Source organism: Anomaloglossus baeobatrachus, chromosome 7 (genome assembly GCF_048569485.1).
Source record: "Anomaloglossus baeobatrachus isolate aAnoBae1 chromosome 7, aAnoBae1.hap1, whole genome shotgun sequence".
Classification (NCBI taxonomy): domain Eukaryota; kingdom Metazoa; phylum Chordata; class Amphibia; order Anura; family Aromobatidae; genus Anomaloglossus; species Anomaloglossus baeobatrachus.
In genome coordinates, this window is record NC_134359.1 from 266,499,739 (window position 1) to 266,522,094 (window position 22,356).

General features: G+C 43.9%; 1 protein-coding gene across 1 annotated transcript; it reads right to left on the minus strand.

Moving 5' to 3' along the window:
- Positions 1-564: 564 nt before the first annotated feature.
- GRIFIN (galectin-related inter-fiber protein) lies at positions 565-17,849 on the minus strand. Its single transcript, XM_075319208.1, has 4 exons — positions 17,764-17,849; positions 4,048-4,127; positions 2,893-3,055; positions 565-993 (listed from the first exon to the last, which is right to left on the minus strand). Exons 1-4 carry the CDS (start codon positions 17,773-17,775, stop codon positions 826-828), a joined length of 423 nt encoding a protein of 140 aa, XP_075175323.1. The 5' UTR covers positions 17,776-17,849; the 3' UTR covers positions 565-825.
- Between the last annotated feature and the right edge of the window lie 4,507 nt (positions 17,850-22,356).

Consider the following 22,356-nt stretch of genomic DNA (forward strand, 5'->3'; position numbering starts at 1 on the left):
TGACCCCAAGTTATAGTTTTACGTGACACAGAAGGTTTCTGAGCATTGACAGAGTCATCGGAGAACTAAATCATTGATGGTTCTTTCTGGGCCCCTCGCTTCTGGCTTCTACCCATCAATTGACGTATAAGAGAATAGCTGTCATTCAAGCTATGATGAGCACACTGAAGGACTGACAAGCTGCAGCTCCATTCTCCTCCTTCCCTTTCCTCCTTGACCTCCAGTTATGGTTTAACATAACGTAGAAGGTTTCTGAGTATTGACAGAGACTCATCGGAGAACTAAATCATTGATGATTCTTTCTGGCTTCTCGCTTCTGGCTCCTACCCATCAATTGACGTAGAAGAGAATAGCTGTCATTCAAGCTATGATGAGCACACTGAAGGACTAACAAGCTCCATCCTTCTCCATCCCTTTCCTCCTTGACCTCTAGTTGTGGTTTTACATGACACAAAATTTTTCTGAGCATTGATAGAGTAAATAATTTCTGGACCCCTCGCTTCTGACTTCTACCCACCAATTGACATATAAGAGAATACATAATGATCATTCAGACACAGGACGTTTCAGAAATAGTGACTCCCGCCAGTTTATTTGTATTTGTATTTCTTTGTGTGGAATGTACGGCTAATCAATCGCAAAAATAATTCACTTTAGATGGTGGCTGTGTCCCTAAAACAGAATGACTGCTTTATACGCCCCAAAATCCAAACAGGGAGCCTAATAAATATTGGTGTCATCACTATATACTGGAGCCGGAGAAGGAAACATAAGGCCGTCTGATGATGAAGTAAGATGTGGACAAGGTTTAGACCTGGTCACCGGCTAGTCGTACATCTCTCGTCTTGAGATCTCCACGGAGGAAATATTGATGTCGTTGAGAACCTGAACTTTGGTGATGGCGGTGAACTGCTTCATGCGGTGTCGGTACTGGATGACCTTGCTGTCATCTACAAAAACCTGGAAGTTCTCTCTGTCTGAGAAAATTTCAATCTACAAGAAAAATAAAGAAATGATGGAAAAGAACAAGGCGTCAAATAACATAGTAATTGTGTTAGTGGCAATTTCTCCAAGGAGCGAAAACAAAAAAAGATATCCTAAAAGATACCATCCTACACAAACAGGCAGGGATGGCCAGGAACACACAGACCTGTGCTGGCCACTTAGTGTCTATCTTCTGCCTACCACCACTGCCTGTTAGGAGCAACTTGCCCCCAACAGAAGAGGCACTTAGACAGATTATAGTCAGCAATGGAGGGGCTTTGTCTTTCCATAAGAAGTGAGGGATATTCAACTATGCAGAAGACGTGTGTGAGGGTCTTTTGTTAGCTTTCTAAAGAAACTGTTGGAGGGTCTAGGTCTCTGCATAGGAAGTGGAGGGGTCTTTGACTTGTAGAAGTGGGATGATCCTTAGCTTTCTACAGGAACTGCGGGAGGGTCTTTGTTTCTCTTTAAGAAGTGTGGGCGGGGTCTTTGGCTTTCTGTAGGAAGCGGAGAAAGATTTTTGTCTCTATAGGAAGGTTTTTTTTGTCTTTGCAGAGTAAGTTGGGGGATCTTTGGTATTTCACAAAATGGATGCGTAGACGTGGATTCATCTTTGGCTTTCTACATGAAATGAGGGTCTTTGTTTCTCTATAGGAAGTTGGGGGGTCTTTGGCTTCGGGGAGGAAGCAGAGTAGGATTTTTGTCTCTCTTAATGAAAGTTTTGTCTTTGTAGAGGAAGTTGGGGGATCTTTGGTATTTCACACAAAAAGGGATATGTAGAAGTGGGGTCATCTTTGAGCTTCTACAGGAATTGCAGGAGGGACTTTGTTTCTCTACAGGAAATGGAAGGGTCTTTGGCTTTCTACAGGAATTGTGGAAGGGTCTTTGTTTCTCGAAGTGCGGGGGGGTCTTTTGTGTTTGTGAGGAAGTAGAGGAGGAGTTTTGTCTCTCTATATAAAGGTTTTTGGCTTTGTAGAGGAAGTTGGGGGGTCTTTGGTATTTCACAAAAAGGGATGTGTAGAAATGGGGTTACCTTTGGCTTTCAACAGGAATTGCGGGAGGGTCTTTGTTTCTCTATAGGAAGTGGGTGAGGGTCTTTGGCTTTCAGGAGGAAGAAGAGGAAGATTTTTGTCTCTGTATAGGAAGGTTTTCTTGGCTTTTTGGGGAGTCTATGGTATTTTACAGATATGGATGTGTAGAACTGGGGTGATCTTTGGCTTTCACATGAATTGCAGGAGGGTCTTTGTTTCTCTATAGGAAATGGGGGTCTTTGGCTTTCAGGAGGAAGAAGAGGAGGATTTTTGTCTCTGTATAGGAAGGTTTTCTTGGCTTTTTGGGGAGTCTATGGTATTTTACAGATATGGATGTGTAGAACTGGGGTGATCTTTTGCTTTCACATAAATTGCGGGAGGGTCTTTGTTTCTCTATAGGAAATGGGGGTCTTTGGCTTTCAGATGGAAGCAGAGGAGGATTTTTATCTCAATAGGAAGGTTTTTTGGTTTTGTAGAGTAAGTTGAGGGAGTCTTTGGTATTTTACAATAAGGGATGAGTAAAAGGGGGTTATTCTGCAGGTCCTTGGCATTATAAAGGAGCCCGGCTCATGCGAAAGAAAATGAACTACTGTATTTGCTGTACTGATGCACTGCAGAGCTGGCTCTCAGACGGCAGCTCCCGGAAGAAATAAACTTCATTTTCTCCTGGGTGCCACACATACAGTGCAGCCACCGGGCACCTTCATAACGCTTGTAACCTGCAGATTAATCCAACATCTGCAGGTTAACAGCGTTTTCGGTCCTGACAGGTCCCCTTTAAATATATTGCAGGCAAGTCATTGAACAATGATAAGAGGAATACATGTTGGGAATTGAAGGGAAGGAAGGTTCAGCTCTTCCTTTGGTCTAAATCTACCTGGAAAGGCTCATTGGCTTCCATGGGGAAAGAATCCGTGCGTTCCTCATGTCCCCAGTGGCTCGACAAGAATGAATTACAGATGATGCTGCCTTCAGGAAAACGAGGATTAAAATGGAACGCGATCTGGTCTCCGGAGTCCGTGAGGAAGTTTATTTCAAAGCTGTTTACGAAGGAAACAGGTAAAAATCTGCACCAAGAGGATACGGTATTATTCCACCCATAATGTCTCCCCACTCCGTAAGAATGTGCTCCCATTATTATTATTATTATTATTATTATTATTATTATATTCTACTACATATAACACAAAGCCATCAATATTTCTTCTGCCCCTTTTATTGAGCTTTGAATGTATTTACATTATAACCTGAATTTGTAAAATATTCTGTGCTGATTAAAGTGATATATTATTATCAATCCGAGCCCCCTGTGCAGTGAAATACATTAATATTGATGACCTCTCCTTAGGATCTATAGGGGCTGCACCCCCACCCATTGGTTGTTTGACTTTTATGGAAAGAGCCTGCAGTACCACTCCTGACCACAACATAGTATAAGGCGCTATGCCTCTTCCTGATAATCCATGGTGTTTCCAATTTGCTGATTCCTGTCACTGTCAGGAGTTGGATTTCCACTTATATGGATGACTTTTCCTGAGGATCAAGATTCTGGAAACCACTATAAAGAGTTTGACCAACATTATAAAAAAACATGGCTACTTTCTTTCAGAAACAGTGCCCCCCCCGACCACAGGTTGAGCATGGTATTGCAACAGAGTTCCAATAATGTCAATAGTCTTGAGTTAAATATGAAGCACAAGCTTTGGTCAGGGATCATGGCACAGTTTTTGAAAGAAAGCAGCCATTTTTTCTAATTATGGAAAACCCCTTTAAATAATTATGGTCAATACAATTGAGCTTACGAGATATCTTGCCAAATCTGTTTCAAAAGGACAACCTAGAACTGCGGACTCTAGTCATTGTTGTATTACAGTTTTCCACGGCAAAATCACCTGTGGACTAGAGAAAGGGACAAACCCTATAATTTAGCTTTATTCCTATTTTTTTCATTAGAACAGCTCCCTCTAGTGGTGGTGACAATCATCCAGACTTTTATTTTCTAAATTGTTGGATCACAGGGAAATGATCTTACTCGTTCTCAGTGGAACTGGTCTCCCCCTTTATAATTATGCTCCATCCAGGACACAGTCCCTGAGGACAGGACGCTTCAAACTATGGAGAAAGCAAAATTACAGTGAAAACACAATCAATGCACAAAATATCAAACCTTTCTGATGTTTCCAGGTTGGCGGAGTTGTATGATTTCGTAAAAACCTTGCAGTGCCCATTCGCAGATATGTAAATGTTGGTTGGGGATGTAACTAGTCTCTATATTAGCAATTACTCAACATGGACATAAAGGAACTCTATCAGCAGATTTCTACAATGTAACCTGAAGACAGCATGCTGCAAGTGCTATAACTGAGACTTCAGCCCTGCCTCTGTTATCTCACAGTCTTTTTTGTCTACCTGGAATGTTAGCTTAAGCCTCTTATCTTTTTCATTAGTGGGTCTCGGCAGCATGTGAGCTCTAGTCCATTTAAAGAGAGTCATCAGCCCTGTGTCTGTTATCTCACAGTCTTTTTTGTTTACCTGCAATCTTAGCTTAAAGGCCTACACTAAACAACTTACCAGCGATCCCAACAACGATACAACCTGATAGGGATCGCTGGTTAGGCTGCTTTCACACTACGTCTTTTTAACATGCGTCCTGAACGGTTTTTTGCTGCAAAAGCGGATCCTGCTTTTACAGCAAAAAATGCATGCAAACGCATGTGTTACTTTGCAGGATCTTGTCACTGGATGTTTAGGGGCGGGCATTGGAGTCATGTGATCGGGAGTGAGGGGAACTAAACATGCCAGACTGGGAGCCGGCATCTGACAGCTGTGAGGCTCGTAAACAAGGTAAACATTGGGTATACTTGCTTGGATACCCGATATTTACTTTGGTTACAAGCGTCTGCAGCTGCTAGGAGCCGGGCTCCCTGCACACGTTACCAACGTAAACATCGGGTATCTAAGATAAGTGGTTACCCGATATTTACCTTGGTTACGAGTGTCCGCAGCTCTCAGGTGGAAGAGAGAGAGGAGAGGGAGGGGGAGAGACAGAGACAGAGGGAGGAGAGAGACAGAGGGGGAGAGAGACAGAGGGAGTAGAGAGATAGGGTACCTTCACACTTAGCGATGCAGCAGCGATCCGACCAGCGATCTGACCTGGTCAGGATCGCTGCTGCATCGCTACATGGTCGCTGGTGAGCTGTCAAACAGGCACATCTCACCAGCGACCAGTGAACAGCCCCCAGCCAGCAGCGACGTGCAAGCGACGCTGCGCTTGCACGGAGCCGCCGTCTGGAAGCTGCGGAGACTGGTAACTAAGGTAAACATCGGGTATGGTTACCCGATGTTTACATTAGTTACCAGCGCACACCGCTTAGCTGTGTGTGCAGGGAGCAGGGAGCCGTGCACACTGAGCGCTGGCTCCTTGCTCTCCTAGCTACAGTACACATCGGGTTAATTAACCCGATGTGTAATGCAGCTACATGTGCAGAGAGCAGGGAGCCGCGCACACTGCATAGCGCTGGCTCCTTGCTCTCCTAGCTGCTGTACACATCGGGTTAATTAACCCGATGTGTACAGCAGCTACATGTGCAGAGAGCCGGAGCCGGCAGCACAGGCAGCGTGAGAGCTGCAGAGGCTGGTAACTAAGGTAAATATCGGGTAACCACCTTGGTTACCCGATGTTTATCTTGGTTACAAGCTTACCTCAGCTGTCAGACACCGGCTTCTGCTCCCTGCTCGCTTCATTTGTCGCTCTCTCGCTGTCACACACAGCGATCTGTGCGTCACAGCGGGAGAGCGCCTTTGAAGAAAACGAACCAGGGCTGTGTGTAACGAGCAGCGATCTCGCAGCAGGGGCCAGATCGCTGCTCATTGTCACACACAGCGAGATCGCTAATGAGGTCACTGCTGCGTCACAAAAAGCGTGACTCAGCAGCGATCTCGGCAGCGAGCTCGCTGTGTGTGAAGCACCCCATAGACTGATCACGGAGGCTGGCTTCTGTGCATGCTCAGTAGAGCAAGCAGGATCCTGTCTATCAGCACGCCAGCGTTCACATGCGTTTGCGTGCTGTTTAGTCAGGATCCAGCAATTTGCAGTATTTGGACGCAGCTCAAAAACGCTACAAGTAGCGTTTTTGAAAGATGTTAAAAAACTGCAAGTTGCTGGATCCTCACTATAACGCACGCAAACGCAGGTGAATGCATGTTAACGCGAGTCCATTGCAAATGCATTGAAATGAAAACGTATTTGCACTGGATCCGTTTCTGCGTTAAAAAAAACGTTCAGGACGCATGTTAAAAAGACGTAGTGTGAAAGCAGCCTAAGTTGCTAGGAGGTTGCTGGTGAGATGCTCCAGCGATCCCACCAGCAACCTGACCTGGCAGGGATCGCTGGAGTGTCGTGGAAGCATGCTGCGCTTGGTAACTAAGGTAAATATCGGGTAACCAACCCGTTATTTACCTTGGTTACCAGCGCACACCGCTTAGCGCTGGCTCCCTACTCTCCTTGCTGCAGTACACATCGGGTTAATTACCCGATGTGTACTGCAGCCACATGTGCAGAGAGCAGGGAGCAGCGTACACTGCTTAGCGCTGACTCCTTGCTCTCCTAGCTACAGTACACATCGGGTTAGCTACCCGATGTGTACTGCAGCTACATGTGCAGAGAGCAGGGAGCAGCGTACACTACTTAGCGCTGGCTCCCTACTCTCCTAGCTACAGTACACATGGGGTTAATTAACCCAATGTGTACTGCAGCTACATGTGCAGAGAGCTGGGAGCCGCGCACACTGCTTAGCGCTGGCTCCCTACTCTCCTAGCTACAGTACACATGGGGTTAATTACCCGATGTGTACTGCAGCTACATGTGCAGAGAGCAGGGAGTCACGCACACTGCTTAGCGCTGGCTCCCTACTCTCCTAGCTACAGTACACATCGGGTTAATTACCCGATGTGTACTGCAGCTACATGTGCAGAGAGCAGGGAGTCGCGCATACTGCTTAGCGCTGGCTCCCTGCTCTCCTAGCTACAGTACACATGGGGTTAATTAACCCGATGTGTACTGCAGCTACATGTGCAGAGACCTGGGAGCCGCGCACACTGCTTAGCGCTGGCTCCCTACTCTCCTAGCTACAGTACACATGGGGTTAATTACCCGATGTGTACTGCAGCTACATGTGCAGAGAGCAGGGAGTCACGCACACTGCTTAGCGCTGGCTCCCTACTCTCCTAGCTACAGTACACATCGGGTTAATTACCCGATGTGTACTGCAGCTACATGTGCAGAGAGCAGGGAGTCGCGCACACTGCTTAGTGCTGGCTCCCTACTCTCCTAGCTACAGTACACATCGGGTTAATTACCCGATGTGTACTGCAGCTACATGTGCAGAGAGCAGGGAGTCGCGCACACTGCTTAGCGCTGGCTCCCTGCTCTCCTAGCTACAGTACACATGGGGTTAATTAACCCGATGTGTACTGCAGCTACATGTGCAGAGACCTGGGAGCCGCGCACACTACTTAGCGCTTGCTCCCTGCTCTCCTAGCTACAGTACACATCGGGTTAATTAACCCGATGTGTACTGCAGCTACATGTGCAGAGAGCTGGGAGCCGCGCACACTGCTTAGCGCTTGCTCCCTGCTCTCCTTTCTACAGTATACAGCGGGTTAATTACCCGATGTGTACTGCAGCCACATGTGCAGAGAGCAGGGAGCAGCGTACACTGCTTAGCGCTGACTCCTTGCTCTCCTAGCTACAGTACACATCGGGTTAGCTACCCGATGTGTACTGCAGCTACATGTGCAGAGAGCAGGGAGCAGCGTACACTACTTAGTGCTGGCTCCCTACTCTCCTAGCTACAGTACACATGGGGTTAACTACCCGATGTGTACTGCAGCTACATGTGCAGAGAGCAGGGAGCCGCGCACACTGCTTAGCGCTGGCTCCCTGCTCTCATAGCTACAGTACACATGGGGTTAATTAACCCAATGTGTACTGCAGCTACATGTGCAGAGAGCTGGGAGCCGCGCACACTGCTTAGCGCTGGCTCCCTACTCTCCTAGCTACAGTACACATCGGGTTAATTACCCGATGTGTACTGCAGCTACATGTGCAGAGAGCAGGGAGTCACGCACACTGCTTAGCGCTGGCTCCCTACTCCCCTAGCTACAGTACACATCGGGTTAATTACCCGATGTGTACTGCAGCTACATGTGCAGAGAGCAGGGAGTCGCGCACATTGCTTAGCGCTGGCTCCCTACTCTCCTAGCTACAGTACACATCGGGTTAATTACCCGATGTGTACTGCAGCTACATGTGCAGAGACCTGGAGCCGCGCACACTGCTTAGCGCTTGCTCCCTGCTCTCCTAGCTACAGTACACATCGGGTTAATTAACCCGATGTGTACTGCAGCTACATGTGCAGAGAGCTGGGAGCCGCGCACACTGCTTAGCGCTTGCTCCCTGCTCTCCTTGCTACAGTATACAGCGGGTTAATTACCCGATGTGTATTGCAGCTACATGTGCACAGAGCAGGAACCGGCACTGACAGTGAGAGCGGCGGACGCTGGTAACGAAGGTAAATATCAGGTAACCAAGGTAAGGGCTTCTTGGTTACCCGATATTTACTGTGGTTACCAGCGTACGCAGAAGCCGGCTCCTGCTACCTGCACATTTAGTTGTTGCTTTGTCGCTGTCACACACAGCGATCTGTGCTTCACAGCGGGACAGCAACAACTAAAAAATGGCCCAGGACATTCAGCAACAACCAACGACCTCACAGCAGGGGCCGGGTTGTTGCTGGATGTCACACTAAGCAACATCGCTAGCAAGTTGTGCCTCAGCAGCGATGTTGCTAGCGATGTTGCTTAGTGTGACGGTACCTTAAGCCTCTTGTCTTTATCATTAGTGGGTCTCAGCAGCAGGTGAGCTCTAGTCCAACTCTGCCTCATCTATGATTAGCTGCTTCTGTCTATGGACATGTGCACTGAAAGCCTGGTGTGGGCAGGGGCAGCTCTCAGAGCTCTGCTACATACAAAATTTGAAATTGTTCACTGTGTCAGAAAGGCTGCAGCCACTAATCTAAGTGATACATTATTGAACTCAGGATCTCTTTGCTTACATCATGCTGCTCTCAGATGAGGTAGCAAAAACCTGCTGACAGATTTCCTTTAATATGACATTTGTGCTCCTTTTCTCAAAAACATTCTTAATTGTCTTTTCCCCATTTTTCCATGGAAAAAACTGGATATGCCCCCAATGTCCGATGCTACTACCTGTTTGACCACCACTGATCCTTTGGCGTTGAGCACCACTTAATCTTCTGTTTCCTCTGCTATTTTCTTTTATGTCTATTTTTTTATTTATTTACTTATTTATTTTTGCTACATTCTCACATAAGTTTATTTGTCTCATATGGTTTAACACCATCTGCTCTGGTCCTTTTTACATTTTTTGCACTTTTGTTTTTTCTTCCCCCTTCTTTCAAAAGTCATAACTTTTGTATTGTCCCGTCCACATAGCCGTATAAAAACTTTTTTTTTTCCAAGACAAGCTTTTTTAAAAAGTTTAGCATATATGGTAATTAGGGATGATCGAATACTTTGATTATTCGGCTTCGCGAATATTTTCTGAATACCTTGCCGCTATTCGACTATTTGATGCGCAATATAAGTCTATGGGAAGCCCGAATAGTTCCGAATAGTTGTTATTCGGGTTTCCCATAGACTTACATTGCGCATCGAATATTCGCGAATAGTCGAATAGCGGCGAGGTATTTGGAAAATATTCGCGAAGCCGAATAATCGAAGTATTCGATCATCCCTAATGGTAATGTATTGGAAAAAATAGGAAAAGAATCCAAGTGGTGAGAAAACCGTAATTCCGCCATTGTTTTTTGGCTTTTGTTTTTATGGCGACTTGACAGCATAATTCTTTATGTCAGTCCGATAGAACAGATCCAGTGGGAAACTGATTTCTGCTGCATCCATTTTTTAACATGGGAGTCTATGGACAACGGATCCCTTAACATATTGCTATTTAGCCATCCATTGCACTTACATTTGTAATGGATCTGATGTAAATGCATGATAACCAGCAATCCGTTAACGGATATGTTCTCTATAGAAGCCACACGTTAAAAACGGATCCGGCCGACATACGTTATTTAAATAACGGACAAAAAAGTTGTGTTTGCCAAACTTTTTTTTTGCAAATGGATCTCTGTAGGGTCCGTGATAACAGATGACTACAGGACCTATGAACCCAGCCGGACAATGGAGTCATCATTTTTTTTTAAGTTTTTTTTTTCTCAATATAATGTTTTAAAAATGTCACAACTTTGAAAAAAAAAACAACTTACAAAATTAAAATGATCTGATGTAATTCTTCAGGTCAAGTCTGATAATGGAGTTAGCATTTTTTAGCTTTTATTTTTCTTTTACAATTAAATTTAAAAACACAAAAATTTGTCTTTTTTCCCATATTCCACTCTCTACTACTTTTTTATTTTTACTTCAATGGATCTGTATGAGGACCTGGTTTGTGCGTGACGAGCGTACAATTTTATTGGTACCATTTTGTGGTGCTATAGACATTTTGATAGCTTTTTATTGAAATTTGTGCTGTGATTGAAAAATAGGATTGGGGGCTTTTTTTTATTCTATCTATTTTTTTTTTTTGGAAAAACACAACCAAGACCTGCGGAACAAATTAATATTGGTGAATGGGTTAAAGGGAATCTGCCAGCAGGTTTTTGCTACTTCATCTGAGAGCAGCATGATGTAGGCAAAGAGGCCTTGAGTTCAATGATGTATCACTTATATTAGTGGTTGCAGCCATTCTGACACAGTGAAAGAGTTTAGATTTTGCATGTAGCAGAGCTCTGATTGCTGCCCTTGTCCACACCAGGCTTTCAGTGCACATTTACATAGACAGAAGCTGCGAATCACAGAGGGAGTTGGAGTCAGACTATAAGGGTACCGTCCCACTTTAGCGACGCAGCAGCGATCCCACCAGCGATCTGACCTGGTCAGGATCGCTGCTGCGTCGCTACATGGTCGCTGGTGAGCTGTCAAACAGGCAGATCTCACCAGCGACCAGTGACCAGCCCCCAGCCAGCAGCGACGTGCAAGCGACGCTGCACTTGCACGGAGCCAGCGTCTGGAAGCTGCGGACACTGGTAACTAAGGTAAACATCGGGTATGGTTACCCGATGTTTACCTTAGTTACCAGCTCACACCGCTTAACTTAGCGTGTGCAGGGAGCAGGAGCCGGCACTGGCAGCGTGAGAGCTGCGGAGGCTGGTAACGAAGGTAAATATCGGGTAACCACCTTGGTTACCCGATGTTTACCTTGGTTACAGCTTACCACAGGCTGTCAGACGCCGGCTCCTGCTCCCTGCACATTCAGGATTGTTGCTGTCTCGCTGTCACACACAGCGAGGTGTGCTTATCAGCGGGAGAGCAACAATAAAAAACCGGACCAGGGCTGTGTGTAACGAGCAGCGATCTCACAGCAGGGGCCAGATCACTGCTCAGTGTCACACACAGCGAGATCGCTAATGAGGTCACAAAAAACGTGACTCAGCAGCGATCTCAGTAGCGATCTCGCTGTGTGTGAAGTACCCCTAACTCTCATGCTGCTGAGACCCACTAATGATAAAGATAAGAGGCTTAAGCTAACATTCTAGGTAAACAAAAAAAGACTGAAGCTGCAAGTCACAGAGGGGCAGAATTGGACTACAAAGGCCCCGTCACACACAGAGATAAATCTTTGGCAGATCTGTGGTTGCAGTGAAATCATGGACATATTGTTCCATTTGTACACAGCCACAAACCTGGCACTGATTATCCCCAATTTCACTGCAACTATAGATCTGCCACAGATTTATCTCTGTGTGTGACAAGGCCTTAAAGCTGGGTTCACACTAAGCGACAGCGACAACGACGTCGCTGTTACGTCACCATTTTCTGTGACGTAACAGCGACCTTGTAAGTCGCTGTTATGATCGCTGCTTAGCTGTCAAACACAGTAGAAGCAGCGATCATAACGTCGCTGTGCTACATGTGCAGAGAGCAGGGAGCCGCGCTTAGCGCTGGCTCCTTGCTCTCCTAGGTACAGTACACATCGGGTTAATTAACCCGATGTGTACTGCAGCTACATGTCACAGTGCAGAGAGCAGGGAGCCGCGCACACTGCTTAGCGCTGGCTCCTTGCTCTCCTTGCTACAGTACACCTCGGGTTAATTACCCGATGTGTACTGCAGCTACATGTGCACAGAGCAGGAGCCGGCACTGGCAGCAAGGGCGGAGGCTGGTAATGAAGGTAAATATCGGGTAACCAGGGAAAGGCCTTCCCTTGGTTACCCGATGTTTACGCTGGTTACAGCTTACCGCAGCTGCCAGACGCCGGCTCCTGCTCCCTGCTCGTTTCATTTCGTCGCTCTCTCGCTGTCACACACAGCGATGTGTGTGTCACAGCGGGAGAGTGACGACCAAAAAATGAAGCTGGACATTCAGCAACGACCGGCGACCTCACAGCAGGGGCCAGGTCGTTGCTGGATGTCACACACAGCGACAGCGACGGGACGTCGCTGCAACGTCACAGAAAATGGTGACGTAGCAGCGACATCGTTGTCGTTGTCGCTGTGTGTGACACCAGCTTTACTCTTGTGCTGCTGAGACCCACTAATGATAAAGATAAGAAGCTTAAGCTAACAGGTAAACAAAAAATGACTGCCAGATAACAGCCACAGGGCTAAATTTTCTGTTTTAACTGTTGCAACATGGTGTCTTCAGGTTACATTGCAGAAATCTTTGGACAGAGTTCCTTTAACGTGACAAATGGCAAGTGTAATAGCAGGGTAGGGAAGGGTTATAGAAAAGGTTTAAAGATAAGGACACAACAAAATTAAGTGCAAAGAAACTGCATGGTGGCACAGGTCCATATTATAGGCTTGTGGTCATAGTGCTATAGGGGTTTTCCATGAAACTGCAAATGGTGGAACATCCTATGAGGCCAAAGGAACTATTGGCTCAAATAGGTTATGGGCACCGTGTATATGATCAGTACAGTGAAGTCTGACAATACATAGGTCTGCATAGGAGCTGCATACACAAAATGGTAGGATTACTGTTAGGATTATTTGCAAAAGTGAAAAAGCCAATAAAAAGTTATTTTTTGCAAAGTGTAGTAAATTTGAAAATGACTGCAAAAGTGATAAAAAAGCATCAATTGGGATTTAATAAAAGCAGTGTAAATTCCTATTAGTATGAAGAGGTTACAGCACAATGGCCCAGCAGACTAGTGATGTGGTTGATCAGGACTGGCAATGAAGCGTGGGCAGCCGGAGAATCGCTCTTTTTCTAATCTGCCATATAGAAATACAGCAGCTGTGAACTGCTGCCGCCTCGCTGGCGACACACTGACTCTGAGCACTCGAGTGTTTAGAACCCACTGTCAGCTCTTCTCAGCTCGGAACCTTTGATTTCCTAAAGCTTCAGCCATGGAATTTGCTGCTGGTTTGCGTTTTTTTTTGGGGTCCTTTTTTCCTTGTCTGTTGTGCACTTTTAGGGGAGATGCAACCTCATTATATGTCTTATGATGCCACCTAGTGTAAGGTTAAGAAACCATTGACAAAAATGTCATCTATGATAAGGGAGACCCTCGAGTCTAGAACGTCTTTTTTTGTTGTACCCGATCCAACATTGACAGAGAAAAGATGGAAAAGTCGTTAGATTGGGAGGTTGAGGCAATGGGCAATGCGTAGGGAACAGGTCACGTATCAGCATTAGGCAAACTCCCTGTGCCTGGGTGCCCCTATTCCGCCCTGATTTCCATTGGGGACATCCATCGAACATGTTTTTTAGATGTGCACACAAGTCAGGGGCTGAGCCTGCTGCATATAGTGCGGTGCCATCTGTTTTATACAGCCAGCACCCAAGTGTAACTGCTGCATTCATAGCTAGGTCCAATTGCTGCAGTTTAACCCCTGCAATGACACTGTAAAGTTTGTGGCCAGTGTAGGGGCAGCGAGCGGCATTAGTGGACCCACTGGACTGCAGGGAGACCTGGGCTTACCCTTTAGTGGGAGGGGTTTAACTAAGCAACCACCGTGAGGCGGACGCCAGGTACTACTTCCAGTGCAGGGACTGTGGCAGCTAACCCCAGGACAGGTGATGAACTCAGGTACAGGCGGGATGACTGAGGCAGGTTGGACAGGCGGTTATGCACAGATATGGTGGGCACGGCAGGGGCAGGAAGGTATGGAAGGTAGCCTCAGGTACAGGAGACTGACACAGGGGTAATGGGGCCTGACAACTAGCTAGACAGACAGGACACTGACTTAAGGTGTTGCACAGGCACCTCCCCTAATAGGAGGGTGCCTTAAATACATATGTTTTTTTAAAATAGTGCACTGGCCCTTTAAGAGGAGGACCGGTGTGCGTGCATGTGTGTTAGGTGCACTCCCGGGAACCCTGTGCGGCAAGTACAGTGCCTGGGAGGGGAGAAAGGCAGGAGAGCACGGCAGCAGGGGAGTACGGAAACCGACCAGGGCAATGAATATATTGGCATCCCTACTGTCATTCATGAAGTTGGAATTTGTGGTGTAATGTGGTGTTCCTTTCGATGCCCATCAAACTCTCTTCAACTTTGGGCTTCGTAGGAGATCAATATTGTTACAAAACACTGCAATATCACAGTATCGTACAAGCCCCAATAAGGGATAGACTCAAGCCTCTTCAGAGGGACTAATGAAATAATATACAGTATATAACAAAAGTGAGTACACCCCTCACATTTGTGTAAATATTTTATTATATCTTTTCATGGGACAACACTTTAATACAATGTACAGTGTCAGTGTGCAGCATGTATAACAATGTAACATTTAACATACAGTATAATATTTGGTGCCCTCTAAATAACTCAACACAGTGCCATTAATGTCTAAACTGATGGCAACAAAAGTGAGCACACCCCTAAGTGAAAATGGCCAAATTATGCCCAATTAGCCATTTTCCCTCCCAGGTGTCATGTGACTCATTAGTATTACAAGGTCTCAAGTGTGAATAGGGAGCAGGTGTGTTACATTTGGTGTTATCTCTCGCACACTCTCTCATACTGGGCACTGAAAGTTCAACATGGCTCTTCATGGCAAAGAATTATCTGAGGATCTGAAAAAAAAGAATTGTTGCTCTACATAAAGATGGCCGAGGCTATAAGAAGATTGTCAACACCTGAGACAGAACTGCAGCACGGTGGCCAAGACCATACAGTGGTATAACAAGACAGGTTCCACTCAGAACAGGCCTCACCACGGTTGACCACAGAAGCTGAGTGCACGTAATCAGCGTCATATCCAGAGGTCGTCTTTTCAAAATAAATATGAGAGCTGCCAGTATTGCTGCAGACTTTACAGGGGTGGGGGGTTCGCGTGTCAGTGCTCAGACCATACACTGCACACTGAATCTGTTGACTCAGATGGAAGCCTCTTCTAAACATGATGTACAAGAATGTCTGCAAACAGTTTGCTGACAACAAGAAAATTAAGGGCATGGATTACTGAAACCATGTCCTGTGGTCTGATGAGATCAAGATAAACTTATTTGATTCAGATGGTGTCAAGGGTGTGTGGAGCATAAAGACAAGTGTGTCCTACCTACAGTCTGGCATGGGGGTGGGAGTGTCAAGGTTTGGGGCTGCATGAGTGCTGCCAGCTGTGGAGAGTTACAGGTCATTGAGGGAACCATGAATATCAACATATACTGGGACATACTGAAGCAGAGCATTATCCCCTCCCTTCATATTCCAACATAATAACCCCAAACACCTCCGAGACGACCACTGCCTCGCTAAAGAAACTGAGGGTGAAGGTGTTGGACTGATCAAGCATATTTAGACGTAAACTCTATCTGTGGGGCCTTCTCAAATGAAGGATGGTGTAACATCCACCAGCTCTGTGATGTCATCATGGAGGATGGAAGAGGATCCAGTGGCTCCTGTGAAGCTCTAGTAGTGACTTCCATGCTCAAGAGGGTTTAGGCAGTGCTTGAAAATAATGGTGGCCACACAGAATATTGACACTTTGGGGACAATTTAGCCATTTTCACTTAGGGGTGTACTCACTTTTGTTGCGGTTTAGACATTAATGGCTATGTATTGAGTTATTTACAGGGTACCAAATTTACACTGTTATACAAGCTGCGCAATGACACTGTACATTGTATCACAGGGTCAGATCTTCAGTGTTGTCCGATGAAAGGATATAATAAAATATTTACAAAAATGTGAGGGGTGTACTCACTTTTGTGGTATACTGTAACAAAACAATGAAAAAAAAACAAAAATAAAATCAGTAAGTAAATTTACAAAAATTTTCAAAAAACATTTGTCATTGCCACATCTGAACAGTATCTGTTCAAACTAATAAAAATATGATAATACGGTAAAAAAAAAGAATGTCAATGTAACTGTTCTTTGTTCACTTTGTATCCCAAAAAGAGAATAAAAAGAAATCAGAAAGTCGTGTGGACCCCTAAAATCGAAAACATAAAACAACAGCGCGTAACACAAAACACAATCCCTGATACAACTGTACTGACCTAAAAATAAAAAATGGAGGACAAGGAGGAAATAACATTGAGACTGTGTCACCCAAGGGTCTGCATAGGTCTGGATCCAGCTTAAGTATGAATAGTGGAGGCTGAGAGAGGTGCTTATAGGAGAAAGCAGCTAAATTAGAGCCCACATGCATTATATCTGCTGCTGAACTACTACTCCCAGCCAGCTAAACCCTATGCAGTACTACCAAAGCAATGTACAGTATAGAACTAGTGTGCCCAATCAGCCCTATGTCAACCAAACCTGTCCAATTTGGATCCGGAAATTTTGCAAAAATCTCCCCCCCATGATAGACTCCATAAAGTGCAAGTGGTTGTATCCTGATACCCTGTGACTATTACCCTCATTCTGACATTGTTTCAGTAGTACTAAGTTCTACAAGAGGATATTTGTGTTCAAGCTTTTTACTAGTTAATAAAATCAGTCTGAAATCTGTCACCTGGAGAAAAGGCAAAACGTGCGTCGGGGTGTGGATATCCACGCTCCATTATTGACATCACAGGTTAGCATTACAGAGATCACTGGCTAACACAATTGCAGTGATCATTGTTACTATTAGGACACTTCACATTCAGTCACACTTAATGTGGCTGTAATTGTTTTCCATGGCAGACAGGTTAGTTGCTAGCACCCAGTTCCTTTTGGGCATACATATACTGACACTATGCTACTAGATTCTAGTGTGTGATTACAGATACTATACACACATAGTAGTATAATGCCAATACAATAATTTTAAGCTTCTTACTAATATTGAGCTGTTCAAATACATTAATTGTTAATATAAAGTATTTGGCAATAACTATAAAATTACTGATCTCTTTTATTCTATTTTGCACCTTTGCTCCTTACTGTTCTTTCAATAACTTGCTGTTGACAGATCTGCTTTGATCTGGAGGCTGCAGTCTTGTTTATGAGCCCATTTATCCTCATTGCATTTCAGGCTGTTCAATGCTCAGATGGTGAAAAGCATCAGGTTTTATATATAATTAATAATTATAATTATCCTATATGTAGATCTGTCAACAGCAGCTAACCTGCTTGCTGATGGTTTCCAATTAACCACCTAGAAGCTGAAAAAAAGAGATTGAATAATCTGCAATGATTATCTATATCCTGATCCTCACTTACCCGTAACGCCATCTTCACTAACAATCAGCAGATTTGCAGGGCAGAGCGAACAGTAGCCCCTCATATACCATCGGGCGCATCGGCCCACCACGTGCCGGAGATTATCATCAACACAATGGCCTGAGATGCTGATCTCGGTCTGTGCTGCCAGGAACATTCTGCGTGTGAGACATTCCTAACAGTCCTGGATTAGGTGATGTCACATTGTGAGTTTAGCACTGCTGCCATCAGCATTTACCAGCGGGGAAACAACATGTCACATAGTTCTGTAACCGTACAAGCAAATCAATCGACTCAGTCCTATATAACTTTTTTGTATAGCAATATTATGTTGTTTTTTGTTTTTTTTTAAAAAAAATCCTTTGCTGACTAATTTCTATCAGTGCTCCAAATCCACAATACAGATATAAAAAGAGCTTTTTTTTATCTTCCTGCAGCCACCACTAGAGGGAGCTAAAGAGGATACTGCACTGAAGAGCAAAAGGGTAACAATGTTTTGAAGGTTTCACTTTCAGGCTCCATGATTCTTAGCAAGGCTAGTAAAATGTAATTATGAAACAGTTTTGTATAATAACAATAATAAGAATGAAGACATTGTGCATTGTAAAAGTCAATCTGCTTGTGTCTGCAGAGGAGTCAAGTCTGACACTTGATTGAATCTACCTTGCCCTCTACACACTGCAGGTTTTAAGTGTCAGCAGAAGAAAAACAGTCTTAGACTATCAATGAACCACCACCATTCTTCACTGTAGTCATCACTTTGTCAACATCATGCTTCACTGATCACCGAACCACTGCTATGCTTCATTATAGACATCACTGAGCTTCTGCCATGCTTCACTGCAGGCATCTCCGAGCCACTACCATGCTTCACTGTAGGCATCATCAAACCCCAGCCATAATTCACTGTAGGCATCACTGTGCCACCACCGTGCTTCACTGTAGGCATCACTGAGTCACCATCATGCTTCAGTGTTTCACTATAGGCATGACAGAATCACTGTCATACTTCACTGTAAGCACCACAGATCCACCACTATGCTTCACTGTAGGCATCATAGAGCCACCACCATGCTTTACTGTAGTCATTTCTGAGCCACTGTTATGCTTCACTGTAGGCATCACTCAGCCACCATTATTCTTCACTGTAAGTATCACTTAGCCAGCACCATGTTTCACTGTAGGCATCACTAACTCACCACCATGCTTCACAGTAGGCATTGCTGAGTCACCGCCATGCCTCACTGTAGACATCACCGACCCACTGCTATGATTCATTGTAGGCATCTTTGACCCACCGCCATCTTTCACTGTAACAACCTTACTCTGTAAAATGAAACATCAGTGCTGCCAACAAATGTTTTTGCAGATTTTTTGCAATCGAGGACTTGATCACCTGCCTCCTCAGTAATCTGGTGGCAGCCGGTGACAGCGTCTTCTTTGCACGTCCAGGTGATGTAACTAGTGTTCTTCTATCTTTGAACTTGAGGAGACTACTTCCATCTGTATCTGTAGGAACATTCACTGTCTTTGTATCTTTTTGGTTTGTGGAAGTTGTTACATTGTTTTTGTTTGATTTGTTTATTGCAAAAAGTTTCGAAGTGTTGCTAATAAATCTAATTTGGAATAGACGGGCCGAGGTGAATAATTTTGATGGTAACTGTTTGTCCTCAGAAGATGATATGACCGGTCCTCCACATTTCTGGACGCAGGCTACTTGCATTCACGGATGCTATTAATAATGAAGGATATGAAGTGTCATGGAGGTCGCGGGCGGCGGTGAAGACGTGACATTGTAATTATCACAACAGGAAATTGGAGGGCGACAAGTAAATGCTGCAAAACAGATCTAATATTAGAATTACAGGAAGCGGCCGAAGAATTAAGGAAAATCAAAGAAATGCAGAAAACAAGGAAGAAGGAGCCAATATTTGACACATCTGAGATTTCGCTCTGCTGAAAACCTGACCCTTTACCCCATAAAGACGTCTCACAAACACGACTTAACTTTTCCTGACATTGGCATGTGTTGTCTTTGTTACCCTGAGCCCGATCCAAGATGGAGCCAAATGTCATGGTGCTTTTTCCGCATGGCAGACCCCGCTATTTCCTGGGGGCCGCGGCCAAAGCCCTGTGTAACAATGTGGGATTATGGTATTAAGTGGCCTCTTCTCTTTCTGGTTCGGATTAATGAGCTTTTTGTGCTGGGAATAATGTGGATGTCAGATGCCAATGAATGGGTCACATGACCGAGTCGCCATACAGTTAGTGCCCGGGCAATGGGTGTATTCAGAAATGAAGACATTCTGTGATGAAGATCAGTGGACTTCTCTATGAAAAACAGGGGGAAAAAAAAAGTTTTTAGGGGTCATGTATGATCAACCCCATTGCAGTGAATAAATCTGAGCTACATTATCAGCACTGACCATCAACACAAGAATGGAGCCATTTCTCAGAAAAAGTTTAATTTCCACAAACTAAATAGTTTTTTGCTTGTTTTTGCAAGATTTTAAAACTTTTTTTTATTAAGGGGTGTCCACTACTAGGACAACCCCTTTTGATTCCACGTTTCCCGCAGGTAAAATAGTAAAGCCTATACTCACCTCCGGTATCGGCGCCCTTCCAGCGGTGTCCGGGCTCTCTGTGCTGGAGCTCACATGAGGTTGTAATGTTACATGAGCCCTGTGTCCAATCAGCGTCTGCTTCCTTCTCCCTGCTTTCGGACCAAACGAGTTAACAGGAAGTGAGGGCAGCCGATGAGGTAACTTCCTGTTGATTGCTTTTTTGGTCCAAAAGCGGGGAAAAGGAAGCCGGTGCTGATTGGACGCGAGACTCACGTAATGTCACAACCCCACGTGAGCATAGGCACTGCGAGTTGAAATACTGCTGGAAAAGTACAGATACGGGAGGTAAGTATAGGCTTTATTATAATACCAGGTGGAAACATGTGGAATCAGAAGGGATTGTCCTAGTAGTGGACAATCCCTTAAAATGCCTTCAGCAACACAAACCTTAATGGGGTTGTTCAGGATTATGATATTGATGATATATTCTGAGCATAGGTCATCAATCATTGTTAGATTCTTGGGGGTCTGACAAATGGCACCCCCCCTTCTCCAGTCAGCTGACAGCGCCATACACTATATTTAGGCTTGTATCTCATGTCACCAGGTATTTTATTAACCGGGAGTCTGGTGCTTGAAGAAATGTTTGATGGACACTAGATGGCGCAATAAAACCAACAGTCACTAACACGCAGTGAAAGCAAATTTGGGCAGTAATGGAACATATTCTTTATTCTTGCATCTATCTATCGCTATCTAACCATCCATCCATTATCTATTTATCTATCCATCCATCTATCTATCTATCCAGTATCTATCTATCTATCCCTCTATCCATTATCTATCTATCTATCTATCCCTCTATCTATCTATCTATCTATCTATCTATCTATCTATCTATCTATCTATCTATCTATCTATCTATCTATCCATCCATCCATCTATCTATCTAATCTATCTATTTATCTATCTATCCATTATCTATCTATTTAATCTATCTATCTATCTATTATCTATCTATCTATCTAATCTATCTATCTATCCATTATCTATCTATCTATCTATCCCTCTATCTATCTATCCATCTATCTATCCATTATCTATCTATCTATCCCTCTATCTATCTATCCATCTATCTATCCATTATCTATCTATCTATTTAATCTATCTATCTAATCTATCTATTTATCTATCTATCCATTATCTATCTATTTAATCTATCTATCTATCTATTATCTATCTATCTATCTAATCTATCTATCTATCCATTATCTATCTATCTATCTATCCCTCTATCTATCTATCCATCTATCTATCCATTATCTATCTATCTATCCCTCTATCTATCTATCCATCTATCTATCCATTATCTATCTATCTATTTAATCTATCTATCTATCTATTATCTATCTATCTATCTAATCTATCTATCTATCCATTATCTATCTATCTATCTATCCCTCTATCTATCTATCCATCTATCTATCCATTATCTATCTATCTATCCCTCTATCTATCTATCCATCTATCTATCCATTATCTATCTATCTATTTAATCTATCTAATCTATCTATTTATCTATCTATCCATTATCTATCTATTTAATCTATCTATCTAATCTATCTATTTATCTATCTATCCCTCTATTTATCTATCTATCTATCCCTCTATCTATCTATCTATCCATCTATCTATCTATCTATCTATTTAATCTATCTATCTAATCTATCTATTTATCTATCTATCCATTATCTATCTATCTATCTATCCCTCTATCTATCTAGCTATCTATCTATCTATCTATCTATCTATCTATCTATCTATCTATCTATCTATCCCTCTATCTATCCCTCTATCTATCTATCTATCTATCTATCTATCTATCCCTCTATCTATCTATCTATCTATCCCTCTATCTATCTATCTATCTATCTATCTATCTATCTATCTATCTATCTATCCCTCTATCTATCTATCTATCTATCTAATCTAACTAATCTATCAAATCAAATCAAATCAAATAAGCTTT